Below are 18,873 nucleotides of genomic sequence, written 5' to 3' on the forward strand. Positions count from 1 at the left end.
TGAGGCAGACGTACTCATCACTAGTCCACTGCAGGCTGCCAATATAAAATATACATGCAATAAATATGCAGAATACAGCCTTTGATGGTTTCCTGCCTGGTGCAAAGTGGCGTATTCTGTAGGAGTAGCAATGATTGTAGCCCTGCGTTTGCACATGCATGCAGAAAGAGGCATCCATTGAAGATGAGGCGAGGGGAGGGGTGAGGAGTTGTGTGTAGCGTAGTAGTGGATAGTGGCTGGCTTATCAGGGCTAACCATGTGTGGTGGAGGGAAGCTGCTGCATCCTCATGCTTTATTTCTGTCGCCACACCCATGCGTCACTCACACATGCACGTCACACTGAAAGGCGTCGATGGTACGCGGAGATGATTTTTTTTTTAATTAATTGTTTATTCATTATTATTATTATTATTTTTGGTAGGTGGAAATATGCCCATGACATGTCTCTCAGTGCGCATGATTCTGCGGCTCCCCCACAACTCTACGACGGGCACGCTCCAACTCACCTTGAATGAAGCGCACAGCGGGCCTGGCCAATCACCGCGCACGAGACCCGACCGGTAGCCAATCAGATGAGAGAAAGGGGGCGGGATTTTCTAGGAGGGAGAAGAGGGAGGGAGGAGGCTGGGCTTTGCGCTTCCTCCCACCCTTGGGCTCTCCGCTCAGGCGCTCGTAAAGGGAGAGAGAGAAGGAGGGGAGAGGGGAAGAAAAAAAAAACGGCTCCGTGTGTGGCGAGACGAGCGCGGCGGTGGCGGTGCAGGTGCTGTGTCTCATCGGGGATGCGGATGGAAGGACGGGGGAGGGAAGAAGGGACGAAGGGAGGCGAGCGTGCCGTGGAGACGACACCGGATGCGAGAAGTCGCTAAAAAAAAAAGGAGGAGAGAGGAGAGCTAGATAAGGAGGCGCAAGGTCGAATATGAGCCATCGTGGTCGAACGAACGGGGCACTTGGCGTTGCGATAGCTGGCTGGCAATAGTACTATGATTTGGTATGTGGCCACTCTGATAGCAAGTGTATTCAGCACCAGAGGAACGGCCGCTCAAGGTGAGTCGAAGTGCGATATAATAGCCCCCGTTGCATTTTTTTGCACACCATCTGTGCGTGCGTGCGTGAGAGCGTGTGTGCTGCTGCTGTAGCTCGAGACATGCATGGCTTTTTTTTTTTTTTTTTTTTTGTACGAGATTTTGCTCCTAAAGGCTTACATACACACACACGCACACACTCACACAATGGATTACTCAGAGCACGACTGATCGTGGTTCATTCAGAGTGTTGAAAGCATGTGGGATCATAGCACGGCAGGTCCCATACTCCTATGAGAGGGGTGTGACCGTCTGTGCCCCTCCAAGGATGGAGCAAGTAGCTAAATAATGCATCACATGTCAGATGAATGCACTCTTAGTTTTGACAGGAGCCTGCAAACTGCGCTATGGTGGGGTATCGTTACAGTGCAGTGTGTGTGTCCAATATTAGCTGTGCAGCATCAAATGCCCAAATCACAATCTTTTTTACAAGTGTGGGTTCCCAGTCGTACTCCATGTGCATTGACAGATGCACTCACTTAACCTTGCTTTCCCATTCATGTCCAGACGAGGGAGACACGGGCCAAACTGTTGCCTGGTAACTGATCCCAGTGACTCCCTCCCACCCGCACGTCAACGCATCCCAGTCGAAAGTGCTCTGCTATAGCACACGTCTGCCGTGAAGTCTGGTAGAAAGTGGGGTCTTAAAGCTTTGCTGCGTGTTTGTGCGTATGTATGCGTGTGCGTGTGCGCGCGTGTGCGTGTGTATGTCCGTGTTTGTGTGAGAGAGAGTATGCTTGGCTTTGCTGCAGTGAAGGTGACAGACTGGAGGATATCCTCAAAGAGCCACCAGGGCTTTTTAGATGGTCAACTGCAGAGAGTGTCAGGCCTTTGTTTTCAGGAAATGTTCATTGGGGCCACACTGGAAGATAAATAATACGACAAAAATCTGTGTCAATTTTCAACTTCAATCTTATATTTTTTCTTGAACAAATGCTAATATGATAGACAGGGGTGGACGATATGACGATATCAGATCATTAAGCGATTTAACGTGTTGACGATCTCATAAAGCCCAAAGATCGTTTGATCGTCTACATGGCACATTCTAAGTAATTTAGCTCTATGGCGGCGCAAAGCTGCTGACGCGTATACCCGACCAACCAATCACAGCACGCACAGCGCACCGTACATGACACTCCCCGCCTCCCTGTTTGTATAGCGGGAAGCTATAGCGGAAACTCACTACAAAGCAGAGTTGGTCCCGAAAAGAAACTCCACATCCACAGTGTCGATTTGGTTTGGCTTTTCTCGGAGGAGAAAGCGCAAACCAGTTATTTGCAAAGTTTGCAGGGACTTGGTTCGGACGTCAGCGCCGACAACCAAAGCAAACGGAGATCAGACCATTGGTAACCAGGGGCAGCCGCTAGCTCCAAGCTAACGCAACCCACAGAGCACTCTATATGAAAAAGCACGCAAGCAGTGTAAAGAGGCAGTGACTTATTACCTTGCTGAAGACATGATTCCCATTAAAACAGTGGAAAACGAGGGCTTTATAAGACCCTTCAAAGTACTAGACCTGCGTTACGAGCTTTGTTTTTATTATTTATTTCTACAATTTATTATTTTTACATTCTGTTACCTTTTATGTTTACATTCACTGTACATTTTGATAAAAATTGTCAGTATTCAAATTAAGACCTGTTCAGAAAGCTTAGCTGACTTAAAATGTCATTTTTTTTCTTTTAGAGTTTTATACACATTTTAAATGTGTTTTATATGTTTAACATGAGGAAAATGGTCAGACATGTGCAAATTATTCTTAAAAAAACGATGTGAACAAAGAATCATGATAAAATCGTGATGGTGATTTTATTTTTAAAAAATCGTGATATATTTTTGCCAGATCGCCCACCCCTATTTATATATATATATATATATATATATATATATATATATATATATATATATATATATATATATATATATATATATATATACATATATATATATATATATATTTTTATATAGTGTATATACATATACACTGGATATATTATTTACCGCGTTAACGGGCGGTAATTAAATTTTGTAATTGATCGCGTCAAAATATTTGACGCATTTAACGAATGCGCAGAATGACCGCCGAGGCATAATCCCACTCAGAAGTGCACAGTGAGCAGCAGAGCAGACGCGTGTCGCCCGCGGGAGTATAAGAAGCATTTCGAAAGAAGAGGGCAGCTTTATGTCTCAGAAGTGTGAGTAAATTGGTTTGCCTCAGCAACTGTGGATGAGTAGAGAAGAGGGCTGTTTTGTTTTGTGATAATAAAGTCAGTTTAAAGAAGGAACACACGACGTGCTGATACCAACGACGTCATAGCACAGCATTATGAGCCAATCATATTCGTGTGCACTTCAGGGACCACTCAGAAAACGTACACTCTAGGAATGTATACAGCATAACATACGGCACACACACACGTATACATATTCAATAATCCCTCGCCACTTTGCGGTTCGAGTTTCGCGGCCTTAGTGCATCGCAGGTTTTCAAAAAGTGTTAAGTAAAAAAATAAAAATGAAAAATACAGCCATATTGCAGAAAGACTCATTGTTTCAAATATATGAGTTGACTCGGTGGCTTTGTACATAGCCGCAGGATAAAAGACACATGATTGGTTACCGGTGCAAGATCGACCAACGAGAGCACGTGGATTTATCCCGTGAGCTGATTGGCCGCCCATCATCGCAGCCTCTCACTCGTCTCGTCCACGTTAACAAACTAACAGCACTTTTGAACAACATTCTATTTGGAAACTCATAATGTTATTCAAATGTTCTGGTCCACATTAACCACAATAAACGAGGGATTACTGTATTGCATAATAAAACGTAAATAGTGAAATTTAACATTTTGAAGTGTTAAAAATGTGGTCTTTTTTTGCAAGCTTCTTTGTCATTGTCACACTATCCATACAACATTATGTATATTTAGCTAGCATGCGTTTTGTAAAAATGTGTGTGTAGTTGTGCTCTTAAACCCCATGATGCTCTCCAATGTGAGGCAAAGTTTTAAGATGACGTTTCTCCACCGAAATTTGATCTCCCTGACGTGAACGTTGAGGGCCAGAACTTGGAGATTATGTGACAAGTCCAGTCGCAGATTCATGTCATCTGTAAATCAAAGCTGCCAAAACAGTAAATGGGTCAAGTTTAGCTGGGATTATTATATTCCTGTTTTGCGGCTGGCTGATGAGATGGTGCCAGAATGTGGAAGGTGAAATCAGTCAACTAAGATCTGAATGGCAAATTTAAGGCAGGACAGTGACTTTTCGGCCAGGGAATCAAGCAGTGCATGTTTAGTGTGAAGCATCAGATTCCTACCAACTGTGTTGCGTGTTCACATCAACATTCTGAAATGGTGTGTTGTGCAAACTGGCAAACGATACCCTGGTTTTAGCCTCAGGACAAGTCATCTACTGAGCATCTGCGCCCTTTTTTCTCTCTCACACCCTCTGTTTCGCACGCTTCTGTGCATTCACTTGAGTATGCAACACATGCAAATCTCTTGATTTATCGGAGAAGAACTGTCTGGCGATGCTGGTGACGCTCACTGGATGCTTATGGTTGAGTTCTAGCAAAGATTCTCATTTTACAATGATTAGAATTAGGGCCTGACAGACATGGATTACTTTTTTAGGTCAATGCTAATATTAATATTTGGCAGAATAAATCCGATAACTCAGGACTGGCCAATCTGCGGCTCGCGATCCGCATCCGGCTCTTTGGCCGGTTTCAGGCGGCTCCTGAAGCCCTTTTTGGAAATGAGCTTAGCTGGGCACAGTGCGCCGTCAACCCCATTATTGTGTGCGTGGTGAGGGGTGGAGAGCACGGAATGGTGCGGTAAAAGTTGCTTGCTCTCACTCTGGTCTTGTTTCGCTGCCAAATAATGAGCCGTTCTTCTTGAAATGTAATTTTACTCACCAGTGGGGCCTTAGACTTCCACCCCTTGCCTTGGACAACACATCAGAGATAAGTTGCCCTCCAGATTTAAGCATCTCAGTAAGCACAGAAAAAGAAACAAACAAGGTGATTATTTTATTTATTGTTACATGGCTTTTTCTGTACCTGTAGCCTTTATTCACAGTGTTCCAGTGTTTCTGACTTGATAAGCAAAGAAATCACTGTCAGTAAACTATATCACATTTCAAATGCTAAAAATAAGAAATATGATACTGTCAAATTAGTGACCACACCGTGAACTTTCCAGCAATACAGTGAGGCTTACTGCAGTGTTGGACTCTAAAAACAGTTGGGTTAAAAACAACACAATTTCTGGTCAAAAATGGACCGATCCACTACTTGAGGCAATTTGACCCAACTTTCTGGGTTGTTTTTGCAGAAAACAACCGAAAAAAAGGTCATTTCATACAAAACAACCCCAAAAATTGGGCTGTTTTCTACACCGCAATGCAAGAAGATGGGTCAGATTGACAAAATTAGTGGATGGGTCCATTTTTGATGCAAAACTGTGTTATTTTTAACCCAAGTGTAAAAACACCCTAAAAAGGGTGTGTGAACTTTCACACAATGTCACAATAAATATCATACTGTGACATCAATACCGTGATAAAACCAAAATATGAGCTCTAGATATTGTTACAGCAGGTTTGCCTGATGAAAATGCGATTTTGGCCCACGACAGGATTGTGAGGAAAATTTTCTGTTTTACACAAGTATACAGTGCTGACCTGACGCTGTCAAGAAAGTCATTGCATCATACCCTCTCAAATTGAGCCGTGCCATATCGAATCGTATTATAATATCACTTACACTGAATCAAATCGTTCCGCTTGAAAAATGAATCGTCCTTGAATCGTATTGCATCCCATTTGTCGAGATACGGATCAAACTGTCTTTTATTGGAGAGATGCACAACTCAAGTAAATATGCTTTTGTACCTCATCTAATTTTCAAATCTATTACAAAGACTGCGACACAGCTCCACAAAAATAGCTCGGGCAGAAACAATCAGCCGCTGTCACGGAAGTTTCTTATTCAATTCATGTATTTTTATTTGCTGCCAAGTCGTCGGGTTGGGGGTGGGGTTGTAAAGCATATGGTCCGGGAGACTGGAGGTCACTTCAACAAAGTCAACGGTGATTTGGCAACCAATCAAGGTGAAGCAGGAGCCACACCGTAAGCGGTAATTAAGTGACACTGGCAGAGTGTTGCTGGTTGAAGGGGACTATTTTCAGCTTTGCGTTCCTGTTTGACAGCACGCGGAGATCCCATGTGAACCGCGACTTGGCGATAGGGCTCTTTAAAAGGCAAAAAAAAAAAAAAAGCAACATTCACTTGGAGTCAGATTGTATTTGGATAGGTGGCGAGACTGCCAGTCACATTTTCAAAGGCGTCCCAGGAGATTTGAGATTGTCTCTCAGATAGATCGATTGCTCTGACGTCTGTTATTTCTGTCTGGGACATTGTGTCAGTCTGGATTTGGTGTGATGATGCTTTTCTTTGGGCTGATACTGCTCATTACATGTTAGATGTTACTAAAGTAAAACATTTACCTTTATGAGTTTAATTCGTTGTGTGACCATCAATTGTCACCATCAAATTGTGTAAAATGCCATTAATTCCCTCCAGCCCTCTAAAAACTAAAAAAAAAAAAGATTGCCAATTTGAATTACTGCATAATGGAAGAGAAGGTAAAGAGAAGGTAGAGAGATGGTAAAGAAATAAATACGTTTTATGAAGTGTAATTCCTTCATTAATGGCGACCTTGCATCACTTTGGCTTTGATATCAGCATAGCATTTGAGTTGAAGGTAAAGATTAGACTTTGAATCTCAGCTTGTCAACAACCTCTAAGAGCTTGGAAGTCAGACAAAGTTAGATACCTCAGAATTGAACACAGTATGTCTATGTATGGTATAAACAGTACTTTTCACGGTAAATTGACGACGCAATTCATGGCATGAATGTTGAACACCATGTAAAAAAGCAACCCTCGATGCATGTGGTGAGTCATTGACACTCACTCATTTTTTCCAAGTGGAATTGATGGTGATTAATTGTGTTTTATGGACAAAAATACATCATCAGTGGCTACGTTTAACATGCAAGAAAATGTATTTAATCCGATCGGAGTTCGGATTAAAATTATGATTGGGTGCACTGATTTCATTCACACTAAAAATATTGATCCGATTATGATTTGCGTGTTCATGCATCACACTTTAGATCGGAACAAATTAATTTGACATGCGCGGATTGATTAAATGTACCGGAAATAATCGCAGAAGGAGCCGTAGCGATTTCTGTGTCAACAAAACATCGATCCATCCATCCATTTCTACTTTAAACGTTAGCGTTATTTCGCATATTTTTTTAATATTTTTGTTGCGCCGAGTTAACACTTCTTAACGGAGATGCAAAATACTGTATCCATTTCAGTATTTTGTCCACCATGTCTTTCCCCCGTTCTGCTTCTACTAGCTTCCTGGAATAACAGAAACTACTGTCGTCACAGACGTACGCGGTAAACAGTTTGTTCCGAAATTTTGGAATAAGTGTTTTCATGCACGCCAATCGGATTATCCATTGACATAAACCACACCTCTCGTTTGGAGTAAAATCTTGATCGGAATGGTCTTGATCGGGTCAGAATATTCCCAAAGGGGTGTGTACATGAAGCATTTTTATTCCGATCAGGTTTTTAATCCAAATAAATATGACCATGTAAACATAGCCAGTGATCATTGGGGTAGTTTCTTTAAAGGGCTGGTTGGGCCGGGATGGCCATGTTTTCACTAACTTGTCATTTTCTATTTTATCCATTAATTTTGGGAGAAATTAGGAAATAAGTGACCCCATGAATAACGCCCCTTGTTAATGAGGAGAATCCTATCCTTGTTCGGTCGGAGACACTGGAGGAACCGATTACAAACTCTCCATTGGAAATTAGTGTATTTTCATTGCTTATAACGTCCAAAAACAGTGATCAATTGGCACCAAAATGTATGTGGACATCCCTACTAATGCCCACTTCAACATATCAAAAGGATTAGCCTCTCTGTGGCTGATTTGTATGAGAAAAATAAAGATCCATGCTTGCCTGATTGCTTGCCTGCTGCCGCTGTCTGTCTCCTGAGAGTTGACACGAGTTTAGCGTCGCTAAACGTCCGAAATATAAGCAGTCGGGGTTCATGTGTGCATTCATGCTCTTGTCTGCTTCAGCCTGTGTAAGTGGAGAAGCGATCGCCACTGTATTTTTGATTTTGTGGAGGTAATCATGATGAGGTCACGTATTACGTCGATAAATCCAAACTATTGTGCAGAACACTTTTATACTTTGACAGGTTGAAGTGGACAAGAGTAGTAATGTGCATTTGCATTTTGGTGACGGTTGGTCGCCGTTTTAGACAGCAGAACTGACAAAGCGAGCAATATTACCACGCTTGCCTCCCTCCAGTGATGTAGACCGCTGAGACCGAAAAATTAACAATTTGTCGTAAATCTAATCACAAAAAAAGCCCTTAAATCACTACAGAGTCTTTTGGGCCGAGCATTTTACTACTGATGTCATTTTACCAATGTTAAACTCATCCAAGTGTCGCTTTATGGATAAATTGAGTATGTTAGACTTTGAGGATTTTTTGGGGGGGGTATTATGTGATTTGAAAAAAAAAAACCTTTCTCTTATGCTTTAGATGATTGTTTTTTTATTACATGCGCCAGAAAAAGACAATTATTTTATAATGTAATATAAATTATTTACTACATTAATTTTAACCCTTCAAAGGGAAATTTCAATTCAAACACACTGTATATTTTCATTGCACATTACTTTTTACTAAATCTACTAATGATATACAATACTATATTAATGTAGTAGATCATGTATTTACATAGATCATATGTACATATTCACATAGATCTCCACTTTAATGTTGACTGATTACTAATGGAATGACACTAATCTGCCAAAAAACGTCTGTTATTCCTGAATGACAAATGCCGTATTTATTGAAACTTCTTAAATGAAATCTCAACGTCTGCTCTTCAATCCCACATTGTTTATCTCTTTGAATGGCGTTGTATAAAGACAACATAAGAAAACAGTCAGTGTCCAAATAGCGAATGCATGGTGACCCATTGTGCTGCAGTGGATTTCAGCGGATGCAAGGTCACACACATCAACTCCACTCATTACATTACCCTCACACTGTGCATCACTACAACAAAGAACAGCGTTGCTTTGGTGGTGTCAGATTTTCTTTTATCTGGGCTGCACAATGGCGGGGCTGATGCGTACAACAGCGAGACGTCAGTTTTCATCACTCGACTTTTGAAAGGTGAATGCTTTACTATATACTCAACACATTTTGCAGGAGTTTTACTTTGCAACATTAAATTCGGTATTCATTTCTATCAATGAGTTCACGCACAAAAATGTCTCAAGAAGCCATCACCAAAGAAACACAGGAAGTCTGACATTTGGCTTCAAAGTGGCCATTTTAGCATAATTTATACCATTTCCAAGTGTGCTGCCGTTGGGTGCATGTTTGGTGCAGCCCTTGTAGAGAAGCAAGCAAGAAAAAAGAGGAGAGGGTGTGAGCGAGGTGGAGAGTTGTTGTTGCCTTGTGCGAGTTGTGCAGACGATAAATAAAGTTGGTGCCCACTCATTCATGTATTAGTGAAAATGAGAATTACTGATTTTATCCCAGAAGTGAGAAGACAGAGGTCCCATGCACCCCGACATCTTAATTTCTACCAAATTCGAACCACGTACACAAGACACATGCCAAAAGATCAATTGAATTAACATATGGGCACAGGTGTGTAACCCGGGTCCAGAAAGTAAAAACCCTGCCACAGTTCGGCTTTAGCCACAGGTGCTTCTAATCAGCTGAGCTCGTTTACCTGCCGGTTGAGTAGAAGAACCTGTGGCTAAAGCCAAACTGTGGCAGGGTTTTTACTTTCTGGTCCTGGATTACCCACCTCTGCATATGGGCAGAGCACGCCAGTGAAGTTATGCTGATTTGCCACTAAACTCCAATAAGTCAGCTTCACAAAGTCAGAGCTAGGACTAGGCCATGGGTGGTCAACCACTCAAAGGCAAAGAGCCACAATTTTGACTGTGACTGCAAAGAGCCACAGCATACACATACACTTGGTTCCTTGATTTTAAGAAGAACGGCTCATTATGTTGCAGAGAAACAAGACGAGAGCAAGGAACTTTTACCGCACCATTCCGTGCTCCCCACCCCTCACCACATACGCAATAATGGGGATGACGGCGCACTGTGCCAAGCTAAGATCATTTTCAAAAATGGCTTCAGGAGCCGCATGAAACCAGCCAAAGAGCCGCATGCGGCTCGCGAGCCGTGGCTTGGCCAGGCACTGGACTAGGCAATTAATCCATTTTATTGATTCATTTGAGTTCATGAGTCATGATGATTTTTTGTTGGACCTTGCACAGTTTACGCCAACAGTGAGGACTTCATCTCTGTATTTAGAGACTTTTCCGATCACGCGACTATTTAAAAAAAAAAAAGTGTGAGTAGAGATATATATATATGTGTGTATATATCTACAGTATGTAATTCTATGGAGTTGCACATTATCTGTTTAAAAAATGTATAAAATTAACCCTTAAACTAAAGCAAAATATTTTCATTAATGTCATTGACGTTTGCCTTTTCTGTAAGGGGCGAGGGTAAACAATCTTATTTGCGGTGGGAAATTAATCTGTGATTTTATTTTGAGGTTATACCGCTAAATCCTAGTCAGAGTTTAAACGAACTTTTTGTTTTTGTTGAAGGTCCGATCCTTAATAAAATCAGCTAGCGAGGCGCTATTGCCTTAAATGTGCACCACACATTAAATAATTAACGGCAGGATTAAGACACTATCCTGGAACTTGGGGTGCGTGCTGAGCTTTTGCGTATAACTTGTCATAAAGCTTCTTTCAGAGATGCCTTGTAATGTGCACTTGGGAGCTGCACTGTTTTGCTTCGTCCTTTATGCCTTTGGCAAGCCCCCACCATCTTTCTCTTTCTCTCCTTGTCTGTTCTGCACTGGAGTTTTTGCGCAGGTGTCAGCACATCCACAGCCTCACTGACTGAGCATGGCGCATCAGAGCACGCAGCTCGGCAATTAAAAGAGGGCTGAATAATGAAGACAGCTATCTGGACTGGTTGCGAAGCAGCAGACGGGAGACTTTGTGTTGTTCGTTGTTAAGGCCTAGATAGACCAATCCGACGTTGGCCAACTGTGACCGACGCTTACCCCCTGTGGCGGCGGGCCGGCTGTCGGCACGTCACGCTGGAAAAATACACCGCAAGGACAGAAAGCGACGCTGACCATTAAAGTACCTTCTCTGCACACGTGAGATGTAATACTATTCCATACCATCGGCGGCGTCTAGTCACTATTCCTCATGGTTAGAAAAAGCCAACCGGAAAGCTATTGGTTATAAAAATGTAAACAATGCATTCAGCTATATTTTTCGCACACGATGAACTCACACGCGAAGTAAACCCTCACGTTCTTGACACAGTATCGTGAAATACTTACATTGTCAACCCTTGCTCTTGTACTTGCAAGAAGATTAAGGCAGCAAAGGCGTGCTCACTGTTTTTCCGCATTTGTCACTTCCCGTTCGTGCGCGGATTCGCTAGCTAACAGCCAATCAAAGTGACTAAATGTGACGACTCACGACGCCGATTCAACATGCTGAAATGCCCACCAGACGCTTTCTGACGAGGTCAGATGTTACGACGGTGTTCGCTACTCAATCAGACGGCGCAATCTGACACCCCGACGGTTACCGATGTCCGACACTCATGGCAGTCTTACAGGCACCTATGTTGATTGTTGATCCCACCCTATTTTCGCTCTCTGCTCACCATGCATACAACCACTCGCACTCAAAGCACTTTACAACATGATAAAACAATACAATAGAATCAATAAATTAACTTAAACGAGTGCATCAAATCGAATCAAACTGTACCATTCTCAAATGTAGGATGTGTATCGAATATTATTTTACTTTATTGAAGAGATGACTTTGCAAGAAGTGGCACATTTTAAGTGCTGTCAAACGCAGCCGAACCATATCGGATTGCATCGTAATCCCACTGAATCGAACCGTATCAAATCGCTCCACTTTGAAATCGAACTGTCCTTGAATCGCATCGCACCCCATGCATATCCCGATATGTATCGAATCGTCTTTTATTGGAGGGACGCACACCCCCAGTGGACAGCCGCAGTCACCTCGCAGCAAACTTTTGATGCCGCTCACACATTTCAGCATCCCTAGAGAGTAAAAAACATTAAGAGGCACCTTTCTGGATACGTATTGTAAATAAAAATATTTCAAGTTGGAGTTATTTTAAATACTGTCCGGTTAAATTGTAAAACGTACACAAACACATGGCTTTACCACCTAGAAAGTATAGCCACACATACACGCACACATTCCCTGGCCTGATGTGACCTTCAGCCACGCAGCCTGGCATTCAATTACCTCCCTGTCAGTGGCCCATCCAGCCCAGTGGCTGCTCGTCCTTGAGAGGCTCTCGGTAGCCGCTTCGTCCAGTGAGCCTACTGTATGTGCCGTTACGTTGTCCACAATGCAATCTTATACAGTCATCCCCCTTTTTTGCTTTCTGCTGCTTTATAGACGGGTGTGACCCTATGCTAACCGTGAGTGTTAAAGGGGAAGTCAACCCAAACAGATTGTTTTCAAGAATATGCTCTATACAGGCCCACTAGTTGAAACAAGGCATTCTGATAAATATTGCGTTTGTGAAATACGAGTTAATCCACCCGTTTTTAGCCATCTGTAAGGGCGGCCATTTTGTCACTTCTGTTGACTGAAAATCACATCACAACTACTCAGGGCTCTGGTAACGACCAATCACAGCTCATCTGTTTTCTCAAGCGAGTCATGATTGATCGTTATCAGAGCCCTGAGCAACTTTGATGTCATTTTCAGTCGACAGAAGTGACAAAATGGCCGCCCCCACAGAGGTCTGAAAATGGGTGGATTAACGCTTATCCCAAAAACGCAATATTTATCAGAATGCCTTGTTTCAACTAGTTTGAAATATACCACTTTAAATGTCGATGTTCCACCATGTTCCTTCGTGCTTTATTTACTGTCCAACGACATGCTTTGCTTGACGCAATTGTAGCCCAGAATGTGCTTTTCGAGCGTATTTAATGAAGTAGTGAGTGGGATGATTTTTGTGTTGTTTACATGCGCTTGAAAACAAGTTGAAATCTGCGGTGGAATTAACCTCACATGCCCCCCTATCATTCTGCCTGAACGAGTGCCGTGTTCTTATGGACAGCTGCCTGCTGAATGGTCTTGAACAGATGTTTTTCATTAGTTTATGTGGTTTATCATAACAACATGGAATCAATGTTTTTATTTTTCTTGTCACTTTTGGTCATTGGTGCTATGCACTTCTCATGAAATCAATCTTACAGCAGTACAAATTAATTCAAGATTTCACTCGCCACGATTTAACCTACCGTACTTCCAGCTCTACAGGTGATGTTTTGAGTACTATTTTAAGTATCATCAATGTATAACGTTAAATATGTTGACCACTGGATACTAAAACAAAATTAAAGTAAAACTACTCACCTTTTGACTCCATTCACACCGCAGGCCAATGCGACCCAGATGGGATTATTTTGCCCATATGCCGGGTCGCCTGTATCCGACATTGACGTCATCCAGAGCCCAAAATGCGCTCCGAGGCAAAGTCCTGGCAGCAGAGGATCGAATCTGCAAAGTTGTTTTGAGTAACATTATTGACTTTATATTTTACTTTAATTTAGTCCCACTTGAAAAATCAAGCATTAAGTGGACATTTACGGTGATCGTAGTAATTTAGCCACGGCTCAGATCGATTCATTTTTTACGCACGGTTATGGCGTGACGTCATCGTTGGTGATGTCTCCATGAAATGAGATATTAAAGCATCGCCTTGTGATTTTCCCCAAAAATAATGTATTATTTATTTGTACCTCCCACCTAATCGCTTCATTGTATAAATGCCCCGACACGCCGGACCACATTTACTTCCACACACACAACGTCAGGAGTGACGTCGTCTCTTCTTCTGCGCATGCGGGTCACTTTGGTGACGCATGTGTTCATACAGCAGACAAGACCGAGGTCGCATTTATAATATAATATGAACACTTACACACAAAAATCAGATTTAAAAAAAAAATCTGAATCGAGCATTAAGACCTGCTGTGTGAACCTAGCCTTCGGGACAGCAGAAATGTGCAGTTAATGGTGATCTTATTTGTCCATTTTCAAGCTAGTCATTAGCAGTTACACTTTTACCCATTATGCAAATTATGTTAGCCTGTGCTTAGCAAAAAATGTGAATGGGAATTATATTTATATTATGTTTTTAACAACATTGAATGATATCAAACAGATATCAAACAAATCAGTGGTGCTGTTATAATAATTGACATCTGTCTTGATAGTCATTGAAAAGCCAACTATTGATGGTACAGTCAGAGCGTACAGGACAGTCACAGACAGCCGAGTAAAACATGTCAACAGAATGAATGACTTGCGGACAGTTTTAAGGTAGTATAATAAGAACCTAATATGTCGTTGAGAGCATGAATATTCACTCTCAATCAGTGCTAATAAACTCTTGGAGGCATCATCGTGAATCCATCAAGGAAATGAGACTGCTAAATGCTATGATCAAGCCACTGCTGATTGCACCCCCTTGAGTATCCCTTAACAAGATTGGAAAATTATTAGACCTGGAACTCTTCACAGGATCCAAAAATAATGTCCAGCCAGGAACCAGAACCCTCCTGAACATCAGCACGGAAAACCATGGATTTACCAACCGGTCCCCTCCACCCACCTCACTGGTGGATTTGAGTTTGTACTTGAGCTTGTGCTTGACGTCAAGTGACTCTACTTTGCCAAAGCAAACAATGTGGCCTGTGTGAAGTTGCACAGGAAATCTGAAGCAGTCGGGAGGGCCGTGAATTCAAAAGCCTTTGATGTGTATTGGCCATTCAGTTACAACAACGGTAAAAAAACACAACCCAAAAAAACAATTTTTAATGTCAGTGCTTTGCATTTCAAAACCAACCCCGGGACAAATATGTCCTGCCTTCAAAAGAAAAGACCACCACTCTTGTGTGGTTAGGCTTTTATCCTGAATACAGTACATCAGCATGGACTGTTGTATACTTCCATTCCATTATCCATTCCATATCTTTCAAAAGTGAATGTGTAACATGTATGGATTTACATTTTCAATAGTTTAGACCAGTAGTCGGCAAGCCGCGTGCGTCTCTTTCATCCTTATGTTGCGGCTCTGCGTGGCTTGGGAAAATAAATCTTAAGTGTCCGATTGAAGTGCATCCCAGATAGCAAAAGATGTTAAGTCAATGTTGAATTAGGGTTAAGAAGGTTGATTTTTGGTTTTAGTTGAAGACTGATGTTTAATCAACGTTGGTTCAACAACATTTTGTCAGCACTGAAGTTTGTGATTCAAAGATGCTGTTGACGCTACATTGTATTTTAGTTGAATTAAAACATTTGAAAGGTCAGTGTTTAATTTAATGTTGAATCTGTGTTATCTACGTTTGCCCTTCTCTATTTTTCTACTTCAGCGGAGGGAGGTGAGAAGGAGGTATATTCTGAGGGGGACAGGCCTTTTTCAACCGCAAAAAGTGTGTGTCCTGAATCTCTCTCTCGCTCTCACTCGCTCTCCATATATACATTTTATTTCATTTTTTTTAACCACTTTTTTCTGCCTGAGTTTTTTTTGTTACCCTGAGCACACTGGTGTTGTTCCTGTTTCATGAAACGCTTTCATTTCTTAGCCATTTCCGCGCAGTATTTTGATCTCTTCTAATACATTTTTGAATATTAGACATGTTTTCTGTCATAGTTTTTTCATGCATTTGGGGAAAGGGAATAGCTAAAATTTTGTAGTGGACTAAGTCAATGTTTTTGTTACAGTGGGGCGGCATGGCTCAGTGGTAGAGTGGTCGTTTCCCAACCCGTGGGTCGTGGGATCGATTCCCAGCCATTGTGACCATGTTGAAGTATCCTTGAGCAAGATACTGAACCCCCAGATGCTCCTGATGCTGTGTCATCAGTAGGTAGATGAGGTAAAAAAGCGTTATATAAGTGACGGCCCATTCACCATTTACAGCATTTTTCCAATTTAGATGATGGTTGAATCAACATTGATGTTGTGTGATATATGGTTGAAAAGCAAACATTGACCCAACATTTTATCAACCTTGCGGTTTCTGTATAATTTCTACTTTAGGTTTCAACGTAGATTCAACACGAAAGTCGAACCATACTTCAACATTGATTCACCCATATTTTGCTATCTGGGATGTTATTTGTCTCAAAAACGTGTATCATTTTTTCTTATCAAGTCAAAGTTTTTGGCTACTTTCTTGTGGTCCTGTTGGAATATTTTGTAGGTCTGGAGTCCATAAACCCAATTAGCAATTTACAAAACAACTACATACTCAATGCGTGTTCGTTTTATCTTTCAAGGAGGTATCCAAAGTAAATAAAGTCTCACACAAGTCGATTGAATTTCTTCGTCAGTTTTCTTTACCATCTCTGAAGTTCAGGAATCATACAATAATCAGATCTTGGCAGCTTTTCCATCCTCGCGAATGCTCTCACCCAAGAGGGGCGAGGGCAGAAAAGGGGCACGTTCCAACATGCAGCCCTCACATTTATACTGTCTTCAAAATCTAAACATAGTGTGGGCTGGTCTCCTCCCTGGCTGGGCCTGACTATGGGGCTGATCTTCTCCAGCTGGTCCCGTGCTCAGATCAGGGCACGCTGACTCTGAGACTTTTAAATGATTATGCGATGTGTAATTCCCATTTTGGTTTTCGGTTAACCTGTTGGCTAATACAAAGCCATTCATATAGATTTAGATACTTCAGTCCTAGATCAGATTTTTTGCAGTGCGACCGCAGTCTGAACCTCCAGGTCGCAACCATCCGACATTGACGTCAGGAGCCCAAAATGCGCATCGCGCGGGCGGAGGGATTAGTGCTGACAGTGAGGAGATTGACTCTGCAGTTGTTTTGAGGAACAGTATTGACTTTATATTTGACTTTGATTTAATCCCACTCGAAACATGACGCATAAAGTCGACATTTATGGTGATAGTAATAATTCAGCCATGGCTCGATCGGCTAATTTTGTACACGCGGTTATGACGTGACCTCCTCTTTAGTGACGTCTCCGTGAAATGAGATCGAAAAGGCATCATTTCCTCAACATTTCCCCCAAATACTGTCGAAATCCCTGACACGCTGCACCACATTTACTTCTGTACAACACTACGTCGTGTTTGACGCCGTCTCTTCTTCTGCGCATGCGGGCCACTTTCGGGACGCACACACACACACACACCCCCACGCACACACACACACACACACACATACACACCAAAGAGACCGAGGTCGCATTTTGAATGTAATATGAATGCTTACACACGAAAAAATATATTTTTCTTAAAAAGACGGCATCTTACAGTCTTGCTTAAAGATGAAAATGACTTCCCAGTCCTGATTTGCAGACACTGCATGTGCACAAAGGTTCAGGAGCAGAAGTTCCATTAACCAGGCCAAATAAATATTCAATCAGTTATTTGCAAATGTTTATTTACATTGTTCAGTGAAATAGTGCTCATTTTTTCCATTGTATTTTTATATTCAGGTCAAGTGTGCACGCCCCGGAAGCCAGGATGATGACTCACGGCATTTTTGTTTGCTAGATGGATGATTTAAGTTCAGCTTTAACCCATGAGGATTTTTTTTTAAATAGCAAGGAGTCAATTTTTTAAAAGGATTTTATGAATTGGGTCATCTTTAAAACTTAAAAATGCTAGGCTATGCATCTCCTTTGGGCTAAGATAAGTGTCCGTACAATACAATTGAGGATTTGCGGATTTAACATTTAAATTAGGTATTGTTGACTCACTTGATGGATATTTGGACATGATATTTGGACAAATACACTGTAGCTTTACTTAGTTCCCCTATTTTAGTCAAGCGGCACAATAGCATAGCAAATTCCAGCAGATGAGTCTGGAAAAAAATATATAATTTGATTTAATCTGCTTCTGTTTCAAAGCAGAATCTGCGCCGGCTAAAACGACCAAAGTGGATTAACTCTATGACAGGATAATGCCGATTAAAATGATAAACACACTCACTAAGTGATCCACATGGCCATTCAGAGATGGGGTCCAAGTTTTGGCTTGTCGAGAGAAGCAGGTACGGACAAAATCTGGGCGTTGGATTCCCATTTGTCAAAAACAATCTTACAGGCCATTATAGTATAATTTCATAGAACTAAGGGCTGCTTTTGGGAATCATTTTCCAATATCTTTCCACTATTCACATAGTCACCATCATGCCCGTTAACACAGCTAATTGTACCTCTGAACTTGGTAAATTTGCACTTTGGTTAAGATATTACATTTCACACCTACTTTATGGGTTCAAACAAGAGTTAGGGTTGTAAATTTGAGTTTTAAGACTAGTTCAGCTTCCTTTGTCTTTGAAACCAAGATTAGGGTTTCAAACTAGGGTTCAAGCATGGGTTACAGTTTCAAATTAGTGTTTGAAGCTTCAAAATGAGTTTAGGATTACAAACAAGGGTTAGATTTGAAACCAAGGTTATGGTTTTAAAGTAGGGTTTGAAGCCAAGTTAACATTGAGAATTAGGGTTTTCCTGCCAGGTTTAGGGGATCAAGTCTGGATTAGGGTTTCAAACCAGG

The 18,873-nt window shown here is 41.6% G+C and overlaps 1 protein-coding gene across 3 annotated transcripts in view; it reads left to right on the plus strand.

Annotated features, from left to right (window-relative positions):
- The first annotated feature begins 665 nt into the window (after nt 1–665).
- Nucleotides 666–18,873, plus strand: part of igsf9ba (immunoglobulin superfamily, member 9Ba) — a 72,690-nt gene continuing 54,482 nt past the window's right edge. For 2 of the 3 annotated variants that reach the window (XR_015087528.1, XM_086036330.1), the window contains exon 1: nt 666–1,044. Coding sequence is in view for 2 of the 3 variants with exons in the window: in XM_086036330.1 (XP_085892456.1) it covers nt 981–1,044 (64 nt within the window). In the remaining variant the exon portion in view is untranslated. The remainder of the gene's footprint in view (nt 1,045–18,873) is intronic. The other variant, XM_086036331.1, reaches the window with a different exon arrangement.

This window comes from Filicampus tigris, chromosome 7, assembly GCF_054856515.1.
Source record: "Filicampus tigris isolate MCC_2025a chromosome 7, RoL_Ftig_1.0, whole genome shotgun sequence".
Lineage (NCBI taxonomy): Eukaryota > Metazoa > Chordata > Actinopteri > Syngnathiformes > Syngnathidae > Filicampus > Filicampus tigris.